At 38.8% G+C, this 11,145-nt stretch overlaps 1 protein-coding gene across 1 annotated transcript; it reads right to left on the bottom strand.

The window, feature by feature from the left end:
• Nucleotides 1-4,714: 4,714 nt before the first annotated feature.
• On the bottom strand, nt 4,715-6,085 carry LOC138891886 (uncharacterized). The gene is made up of 3 exons (XM_070175569.1): nt 6,013-6,085; nt 5,561-5,781; nt 4,715-5,440 (listed from the first exon to the last, which is right to left on the bottom strand). Exons 1-3 carry the CDS (start codon nt 6,083-6,085, stop codon nt 4,715-4,717), a joined length of 1,020 nt encoding a protein of 339 aa, XP_070031670.1.
• Between the last annotated feature and the right edge of the window lie 5,060 nt (nt 6,086-11,145).

Below are 11,145 nucleotides of genomic sequence, written 5' to 3'. Positions count from 1 at the left end.
GAAGAGTACTTCTACCCAGAAATATAAGTTGAATCCCCTTGGGAAAAAATGTTCTAACCGGGTTAAGCTATGTCAAACAACTTGAGAAAAGACTACTTTTACCCGGAACTATGAGCTGGATCCCCCTGAGCGAAAAGTTTCTACCTGGGTTAAGCTACGAAAATGAGAGGTATGAACGGTAGTGATGCATGCTAAAAATAAAATAAAGTGGAGATTTTGAGGAAACTTACCTTTGGTGACATTCGTCCTTTAGGAATCACCATTCTACAGTGCTTTGTTCCTGTTTCAAACAAAGAAAAATCGTGAGTTTTCAAAGCGGTGATTAGTTTTTGGCCTTGTTGCCATGAGTATCTTGAATTCACGACCACTATTGTCAAAGGACCGATTCTGTCAATGTGGTACGAGATGCTCATATACTCTGTATCTCTTTCTAGAGACCTTGGATTTCCAAAATTGCCCCCACTGTTTCATAACCGGATGTCTATGGTATCGCTGACCCTTATCCTTAAGGCAAGGCAATTGTTTCTTTAAAATCAAACTTAGTTGTCTTGCACCCAGTACCAGTTTGTGTCTGAAGCACTTATCAACTTTTCTCATAAAGTCAGTCTTGCTTAGGCGAGCTTTTGAGTTTCCTTGAGACACTTTGTTTGTCTTATCAAAAGAGATCACAGATGGATTCGTGCTTTCGTCAATGCCGTATACACCCCAAATTGTGCTCGGTATTACGGGGAAACTGTAGTCAGTTTTGCAGCCATTTCTTTTCTTTGCTTTTGATGTAAGGTTAGACCGAAAGGTACTCAAAAACAATTATGGGAAAAAAAAAGATCAATTGAAAAGTGAAAAAGAAATTGTGTCTAAACAAAAGGTGTCCCTTCCGGGGAGAGGAATAGGGAGACTTACCTGGAGGTATGTGCCGACTTCAATGAATCATGACAAGTATTTTGGACCGGACTCCTGATCCATCTGAGCTGTCTAATTCTCAAAATTCGCCACAAATGTTCATCTTGAAATTGTCTTGGTCGTACTCATGTCGGAGTATCAAAAACCCTTGTGCGGTCACTAGTGCCCTTTCTAGGTTTTTGCTAACTGACCTCTCTCATTTCTCTACTCACCGCCGCCTTATGGTGCCCATACGGGTTTTCACCAGTAAGACTCTCTTATTTCTTTGCTCACTGTCGCCTTACGGTGCCCATACGGGTTTTCACCGATGAGACTCTCTTTTTTTGCTCTTTTTTTTCGTCGCCCTTGACTAAGATACCGCATGCGGCAGGTTGTTCAAAATCTTGGCGTTGAACTGAATTACAACTTTTGGGAACCGTTTTTACGGAGAGACCGTGACAAATAAAACAAACTTATGCCCCAGTTTTGGAGTGTTGGGGTTATGGATTTTCTATTGTGATGGGACCAAACCCAAGGTAAGGCTGCCTACGTATCTTTTTCGGAATCAGGTCGAGCGTAGTTAATTGACTTAGAAAATTCATTTTTTTTGTGCTTTTACAAGTACACAGGTTCCAAAAGGAGGGAAAACAAAGAAGACAAATATGGCTCAAAAGGGTTAACAAAAGGGTGACACCTATTTGGGGTAGTGGGCAAATATAGCCTTCATTAACTCGATCTGAGAAAATCATGTGTGGAAGTTCTGCAGTGGGTATGTATCAAACATAATATCTTTTGACTGCATCTGCGTTAATAGTCATGTCTGGTACCCGTCCTTCTTCATCTAGAAAGTGCAAGGCCCCTTTTGGTAACACTATCTTGATGATGTAAGGTCTTTTCCAGTTCAGGGCAAACTTTCCTTTAACTTTTACTTGGTGTGGAAGGATGCATTTCAAAACGAGCTGGCTGTCATAACCAAAAATTCCAACCTGTCGTGATGACGCCTATCTCGATACTCGGCAAGTCGATAATCTCAATAAACCACAATTTCTCTTTAATTTTGAAAATATAATATTTAAATACAATATAAAATCCCACAAATACTGATACGAACACTCCCCAAAACCTGGTGTCACTAAGTACATGAGCATCTAATATGAATACAAGTCTGGAAAATACGGTCTATAATAGTCTAAGACCAAATACAGTAAACAAGGAGATAGGGAAGGAGAGACAAGGTCTGCGAAACACGGTAGCTACCTCTAAATCTCCGAAAAAATCAATTGTGCGAGAGAATACCCGCTATGTCCAGAAGCATCAGGATCTGCACACGAAGTGCAGGGTGTAGTATGAGTACAACCAACTCAGAAAGTAACAATAATAAATAAGGAATTGAAGATAGTGACGAGCTACACAATTATAGTACATTTTTAGTAATTCCAACAGAGAATAGACATGCTTTCAAATCCAGCAGTTTAAGTCAAATCAATTTATACAGTTCAAGTTCCTGTAATCTGGATATAAAATCCTTCAGAGAATTTCACAACAATGACAAATAACAACTAAGTGCAACAACAATTGAAAAGCAAGTACAGCCTCTCAGGGCAACAGTCACTCCACACATCACAACAACTCAACCACTCGGCTCTCAACCCTCAACACTCACACTCAATGGGTACCCACGCTCACTGGGGGTGTTCAGACTACAGAGGGGCTCCTACAGCCCAAGCGCTATAATCTGCACCGACAACTCACGTGCTGCATGGAAAACTCACGTGCTATAGTATCAATATCTCGATTCGCAAGGACAACTCACGTGCTATAGTATAATATCTGGATCCGCACGGACAACTCACGTGTTGCACGGACAACTCACATGCTATAGTATAAATATCTCACAGTCAGGCCCTCGGCCTCGCTCAGTCATAAATCTCTCCAGTCTCTCGGGCTCTCAATAATCATGAAATCAACCCAAACAACAATGATATGATACATCAATAAGGAACAATAGAGACTGGGATAAAATAATCAAGTAAACTGCGAGTGAGTGCAAAACAACAATTAAGTAGATAGTTCAACATGTACATGACCTCTGTGGGTTCCAACAAAACCAACATATAGCCTAAACATGGTTTCTAACATGACTTACAGTCAAATTTCCACAACACATAGAGAGCACATAGCTAACAACAAGTTATTCAACTTTACAGTTTCCATGGGGCGGACCAAGTCACAATTCCCTCGGTGCACGCCCACACGCCCGTCACCTAGCATGTGCGTCATCTCCAAAGTAATCACATGATACCAAATTTCGGGGTTTCATACCCTAAGGACCAGATTTATAACTGTTACTTACCTCAAATCGTGAAATTCTTATTCCGCTAAGACTTTGCCTCGTGAATTGGCCTCCAAATGCCTCGAATCTAGACACAAATAATTTGATCCAGTCAATGAAATTTATTGGAATTAATTCCATAAGAAAATGCTAATTTTCCATAAAAATCTGAAATGTAGCTCAAAAATCGCCCATGGGGCCCACATCTCGGAACCCGACAAAAGTTACAAAATCCTGAAACCCATTCATTTACAAGTCTAACCATACTAATTTTACCAAAATCCGACCTCAACTCGACCTCCAAATCTTCAAATCTTACTTTCAAATCCCTAAGTTCAAACCCCCTATTTACACCTCAAAAACATGTAATCTAGTCGGATTATTCGATGATAATTCAATATTACAGAGTAGAAATGATCACAAGGTACTTACCTCAAGTTTTCCTGTGAAAACCTTGCTCAAATATCGCCCAGCCCGAGCTTGAAATGCCCAAAAATGGCAAAAGCTCGAAACCCCTCTGTTTTTGTATTGCCCAGGGGTTTTCGCACCTGCGGCATCTTGGCCTCTTCTGCGCCATCCGCATGTGCAGAAAAAGCCCTCGCACCTGCGCTTCGCCCGCATCTGCGCGCCTGTATGCGCTTCTGCGCCGGTCGCTTTTGTGCGCATTCTTCCGCATCTGCGCACACGCAGGTGCGAAATTTCCCTCGCACCTGCGACCAATGCCTCATAGCCCTCTGCCCGCATCTGCACTTGCCAGGCTCGCTTCTGCATGCTCGCACCTGAAATGGAATTTTCGCAGGTGCGATTGCATGAGATGGCAGAAACTTTAACTTTTTCTTCTAAGTTCGAATTTGATCCGTTAACCATCCGAAACTCACCCGAGGCCCCCGGGACCTCAACCAAATATACCAACAAGTCCTAAAACATCATACGAACTTAGTTGAACCCTCAAATAACTCAAACAACGCTAAAACCACGAATCATATCCCAATTCAAGCCTAATGAACTTTGAAATTTCAAGTTTCCACAAACGACGCCGAAACCAAACAAATCAAGTCCGATTGACCTCAAATTTTGCACACAAGTCATAAATCACATAATAGACCTATTAAAATTTTCAGAATCAGATTTTGACCCCGATATCAAAAGTCAACCCCCCGGTCAAACTTTTCAAAAATTCGATTTTTTGCCATTTTGAGCTTAATTCCGCTACGGACCTCCAAATAATTTTCCGGACACGCTCATAAGTCCAAAATCACCATACAGAGCTATTGGAATCATCAGAACTAAATTCCGAGGTCGTTTACACATAAGTCAATATCTTGTCAACTATTTCAACTTAAGCTTCCAACATGAAAATTCATTCTTCCAAGCTAACTCCGAAATACCTTAAAACCAAAACCGATAATTCACACAAGTCATAATACCTCGTAGGAAGTTATACAAGACTTCAAATAGTTGAAAGGAGTGTAAATGCTCAAAACGACCGGTCGGGTCGTTACACTAGCCTACCTCAATGTGCCTTGGGCGTATTTTCTTATTATAAGCGCGTGCCATTCTTTGCTGGTATAATTGGCCAAAACATACTACTGCTAGCCGTTTTTCATCAATCTGCATTAGCTGTTCTAATCTGGTCTTGACCCACTCGGTGTGTTCAATCTCTAATTCCATAATAATTCGAAGAGAGGGAATTTTGACTTTAGCCGGTATTACAGCTTCAGTTCCATAAACCAGTAGAAAAGGAGTTGCACCCACAGATGTGCGAGCAGTCGTGTGGTATCCCAAAAGAGCAAAAGGAAACTTTTCATGCCATTTCCTTGACCCTTGGATCATCTTCCTAAGAATATTCTTGATGTTCTTGTTTGCCGCTTCAACGACTCCATTAGCTTTTGGACGGTAAGTGGTAGAATGGGGATGCACAATTTTAAATTGCTCGCATACCTCCTTCATCAAATGACTATTTAGATTGGCTGCGTTGTCAGTGATAATGGTCTTTGGGATACCAAAGCGACAGATGATGTTGGAATGAACAAAATCTACCACTGCTTTCTTGGTGACTGCCTCCACCCACTTGGCAAAGTAATCAATGGTGACAAAAATGAATCTATGCCCATTTGAAGGTTTTGGCTCGATTGGCCCAATAACATCCATTCCCCAAGCAACAAAAGGGCAAGGAGAGGACATGGGATGTATCTCCGACAGAGGCGAGTGAATCAAGTCGCCATGAATCTGGCATTGGTGACATTTGCGAACAAAACTGAAGCAATCTCGCTCAATAGTAAGCTAATAATACCCAGCCCGCAGAATCTTCTTCGCCAAAACGTATCCATTCATGTGAGGCCCACATACCCCCGAATGCACTTCACTCATGATCCGCTCAGCTTTTGTGGAATCTATGCATCTCAAGAAATTAAAATCTGGGGTCCTTTTGTATAGGATTTCCCCATGCATGAAGAAACCACCGATGAGCCGCCTTATAGTTCTTTTTTGATCTTCCTTGGCATGATATGTGTATTCCCTTATTTTCAGGAATCGTTTTATGTCATGATACCATGGTTCACCATCTGGTTCTGTATTAATAGTATTGCAGTAACCATGTTAATTCCAAACTTAGATTTCCAATGGATCAATATGAGTGTTGCCTGGATAAGGGAGTATCGAGGCTAAAGTAGCCAAGGCATCATCTAGATCATTATGAAATCTGGGAATGTACCTGAACTCTATGGACTTGAATCTTTTGCTTAGGTCTTGCACACATTGTTTGTATGGAATAAGCTTGATGTCCCAAGTCTCCCATTCACCTTGGGCTTGCCGGATAAGGAAGTCAGAATCTCCCATAACCAATAGTTCATGCACATCCAGACCGAGGGCCATTTTTAGACCCATGATACAAACCTCGTATTCTGCCGTATTATTAATATAAAAGAACCGAAGTCGAGCCGTTGTAGGGTAATGCTGTCCAATAGGTGAGATGAGGATTGCCCCGATCCCAACTCTTTTGATATTGACAGCCCCATCAAAATACATTTTCCATGCATGGTTGTTGTCTGGAACTACTTCCGTTATTGAGTTGACCTCTTCGTCTGGGAAGTATGTGCTTAGTGGCTCATAGTCATCATCGACTGGATTCTCTGCCAAATGATCAGACAAAGCTTATGCTTTCATTGTGGTGCGAGTGACATATGAAAGTATGTGCTTGCGAGCCTGCCAGTAGGCATTGGCTTTTGGAAGATGTACTTCAAGGGATCCATTCTGGATATGAGGTATGTAGTGTAGGACAAAAGATAATGCCTCAAACGCATCCAAAGTAATTATCCATCACCGATAGATACAAAAACAAAGGCCTTCCAGGTCCAGGCGAGACCAGTACAGGGGGTTTTGACAGATAATATTTGATCCTATCAAAAGCCTTTTGGCAATCGTCCGTCCACTTAATAGCAACATCCCTTTTCAGAAACTTAAAGATGGGCTCGCACGTGGTTGTGAGCTGATGACGAGTGTCTGGTGTATATAAAATTCTGACTCGTACTCTGTCAAATTATAATATAGAAAGATGTCGAACCCACAGAGATTGGTTTATCTATTCTACAGATGTTTCTTGTTTAATTACTATTTGAGAAAACCAGAGAGAGTTGAGTGGTGAATTAACAAACTAAAAATGCATGAATAGAAAAATAGAAAATGTTTTGTTTTTCACAAATATAATAAAAGGTGTTGGGATCCTGACTTCACTTAATATTTTAATTATATAATAGATATACTTATTCTTCAATTTCTATTTCTCACAAATATATAAATGCCTCTCTCGATTACATTTATATATTATTACTTAAGTTGAACAATTAATTGTACTCCTCTCGGTTATACAAATTAATCGACAAAATAGTAATATTACAAAACCAGAAATATATACTTGAACTAAAGCATACTCTTTTTTTAGTAAGTCCCTTTCGATTTCCCTACTTGTTATAACTGATTACTACAATATTCGCCTCTTTCGACTACAAATTAGTGTAAAATCAATTTTAACATATAAGAGTTAGATGTCACTAAATAGAAGTTAACATCTATTAATACCAAAATTTACTATATTACTTCTTCTGCCTTTTTCGATTACAGAATTAGTAAGAAGTTAATATGTAGTACGAAATAGATAGATGTTACAAATTAAATGAAACCTAACTATAAAGCAGATAAGATTCAAATAAAAAGCTTCAGCTCCGGCATGTGAAATTGAGGAATAATTTACTATTATATAAAAATATTAAGATCCATCATTCTCCCAACACATGATAGGCTACTCAATACTGGAGCTAGTATTGCTAATGAAAATATTCTTGTCCATTAGATAAGAAAATAGAAAGAAATATTCAGAAAGAATAATTCCCCCTATTTAATTAAAAGCAGGATATAGAGTAATTTTCAAAGCTAAAATTTATTAGGAACTAGAAACAAAATCCACTGTAATGACTGGGAAGAAATTCAAAGTACTGAACAACTGACTGAAATGAAAAGGAAAAGCTCTGAAATGGATTCAGTTGTCTACTGAGCTCTCCTTCTCTCGACGCCCCTTCCGAATTTCTGAGACGTCCATTTTATAACCACTCCATAACTAGTTATGCTTTGGTTATGAGTTTCGTTATTGTCACGACCCAAAATCCCACCACAGGCATCGTGATGACACTTAGTCTCTAAGACTAAGTAAGCCGATTTCCATTACTTTTCGAAGTCATATATATATATATATATATATATATATATATATATATATATATATATATATATATATATATATATTTTTTTTTTTAATAAAGATATAATTTAATACACGTATCGAAACCAACAACGGAAATAATTATAAACAAACTCCCAAGACTGGTAGTACTGAGTCACGAACTCGAACTGAATACATGAAATGATCTCAAGGATCGAATACTCAATACTGCTTGAAAAATAAATAACAGTACAATAAGATGGAAAGACTCGAAGGAACTGCAACGACCAAGCATCTCTACCTTGATTCCTTGCGATCCCACTCTAACTCTATCCGAGTCCGATGTCTCCAATACCTGGCTCTGCACAAAAATGTGCAGAAGTGTAGTATGAGTACACCATGATCGGTACCCAATAAATATCAAAACTAACCTTAATGGAGTAGAGACGAGGTACAGTCAAGACACTCACTAGTCTAATTACCTGTGCAATATAGTATACAAAATAATAGGAAACAAATAATAATAATGGCAACACAAATCAACCAGTGATATGCCCGACATGGCAACAAGAACTCTATTAATATTACTCAACAAATAATAAATACAAGTACACCCAATTAAATCAAGTTATTCACATAAATATCTTTCACATATAGTTTTTCCAAATAACTCTCTTTTAAATATAATTTCTTCAAATAAATAACCTTCAAATATACTTCTTTCAATAAATTTTTTTCAAATACAATTTCCTCAATAATTATCTTTCACATATAGTTCCTTCAAATACTACTTTTTGAATAAAAATCCTTCCAAATAAATATTTTGAATATAATTCTTTCAATTAAAAGTCACTATATGACACCTCATTTCATAATTATAAAAATACAGGTCTCAATCCTTTTCCATATTTCTCGTAAACACGGGTCTCAGCCCACTTTCATATTTTTCACGGCACTTCGTGCCCATAAGTAAATCATCATATTTCCCCGATACCTCGTGCCCACTTTTCATATCACATCTGTACGGACAGTTCACGTGCCAATAATAAAACCATCACTATTTACTCACGGTACCTCGTTCCCACATTTCTTTTCATAATCCGCCTGACAATAGCCACATGCTCCCAATTTTAACATAAATCGGACTATTATCAATTTACCAACAACAAAACAAATTGCACAAGGTATAAAAATAAACACAAAGAAAATAAGAATATCACATAAAAATCACCAATGCAACCACTCCACATCATCACATATCATCCCTGACAATAGCCACCCTTATTTCTCCTATAGCCACCCTTATCACTCCTATAATAGCCACCCTTATCCCTCCGCCCTGACAATATCAATAGCCACCCTTATCGCTCCTATTGCCACCCTTATCTCTCCTATAGCCACCCTTATCGCTCCGCCCAGACAATATTCCAACAAACACAACAACAGTGAAATGCCACCCTTATACCCACATAATATCAACAGTGGAATGCCACCCTTATATCCTCAAAATAACAACTCACACAACAAAATAATTTATACGGAAAATTATCACGACAATATAACAAAATCAATTCATATCACAATTTGCCCAATGGCCACAACCAAATTCCAAAGATACAACCAAATCAATTAATTTTACAACAAATAGCCGAAGGCTCTACACAATGTGTATAACACCACAAAAACAATCAACGGAGATAGAAATTATCCAGCATAAAACAAAGCCCTCATTAATCCAAATGTAGGTAATTATATTAGCACATCTTCTTAAGATTGCTTAATTACTTATTTGCATAGGGACAATTCATAATGAAAATTAAATTCCAAGAATATCAACCATCAAACTCACAGAATTCACATAAATATACAAGTAATAATTACATCAAATTGTCGTATAAAAACAAATTCAATAAATGTGATTTGAGGCATGGCAAATAGATGATTAAATATATGCCAACAATTATACAATTTACTACACAATATTCCCAAGACTTTTAACTCAATAAACTTTGCACATATAAATCCGAATACGTACTCGTCACCTCGCGTACACGGCTTTTCACATTTAACAAATAGCACATAATACTCGATGCCTAAGGGGTAATTCCCCCACTCGAGGTTAAGCAAGACACTTACCTTTTTGAAGTTAGGACGATATTCCAAAATAGCCTCATTGCTTGAATTGACCTCCGAACATCTCAAATCTATCCATATTAATTGTACAACTTCATTAAAATGCATCGAAAATAATTTCGGATAATAATACGTCGACTTAAAATTTTATTCCAAAAAGTCAACAAAAATCAACGCGGGGCTCGCCTCTCGGAATCCGACATTATTTTCATAAAATCCGAAAATCCATTCCGATGCGAGCTCAACCATACCAATTTTATCGAATTCCAATAACAACTCGACCTCCAAATCTTAAATTTGCGTTTTTGGAACCTTTTGCAAAAATCTTGATTTCTTCCATTTAAATACGAATTAAATGATGGATATAATCATAGATTCATGAAATATAATAACTTTAGGATATAGAACACTTACCCCAACCAATATTGTGAAAAAGCTCTCCAGAATCGCCCAAATACGAGCTCCAAAAGTCCAAAAACGAAAATGGCGAAATGACCATTTTTGGTCCTTATGATTCTGCCCAGTTTCGCACCTGCAGACTAATTTTTCGCACCTGCGTTCTTGCTTTTGCGAGTGAATGCATGCTTCTCTGAGGTCACTGCCCATCCACAAAGCTCGCACCTGCTGAGCCTATTCCGCTTCTGCGATGATCGCAGGTGCGCAGCATTTCCGCTTCTGCGCAGCCTTGTCACTTCTGCGTAGAAAACATCGCACCTGCGCTTGTGCAGGTGCGGAAGGCTGCCCGCATCTGCGACCTTCCTCCAGCTCTACCCAGCTCGCTTCTGCGAAGAAATCCTTGCTTCTGCAAGGACACACCTGCACCCAAATTCCGCAGGTGCGATCCCTACAGGTCTGCCCAGAAACAGCAGAAATCCCAGCATTTTCAACAAGTCCAAATTCGATCCGAACCTCGTCCGAAACTCATCCGAGCTACCCGGGACCTCATCCAAATTTACCGATAAGTCTCGTAACACAACCCGGACTTACTCGGGGTGTCAAATTACATCACACAACAACAAAATTATGAATCGCGCGTTGAATCGAATTATAAGTTTTTAAATCTTCCAACTTCTATATTTTGCGTCGA

Source organism: Nicotiana tomentosiformis, chromosome 5, assembly GCF_000390325.3.
Source record: "Nicotiana tomentosiformis chromosome 5, ASM39032v3, whole genome shotgun sequence".
NCBI classification, from domain to species: Eukaryota; Viridiplantae; Streptophyta; class Magnoliopsida; order Solanales; family Solanaceae; genus Nicotiana; species Nicotiana tomentosiformis.
Note: the sequence above shows the minus strand (reverse complement) of the source record. Positions and strands in the feature narration are given on the sequence as shown.

Coding starts and splice junctions, on each gene's coding strand:
- LOC138891886 (XM_070175569.1), bottom strand. CDS start 6,085: ATGGCCCTCGGTCTGGATGTGCATGAACTATTGGTTATGGGAGATTCT. Junction 5,782..6,012: donor CCTTATCCGGCAAGCCCAAG/GTGAATGGGAGA, acceptor CTATTAATACAG/AACCAGATGGTGAACCATGG. Junction 5,441..5,560: donor TGAGTGAAGTGCATTCGGGG/GTATGTGGGCCT, acceptor CACCAATGCCAG/ATTCATGGCGACTTGATTCA.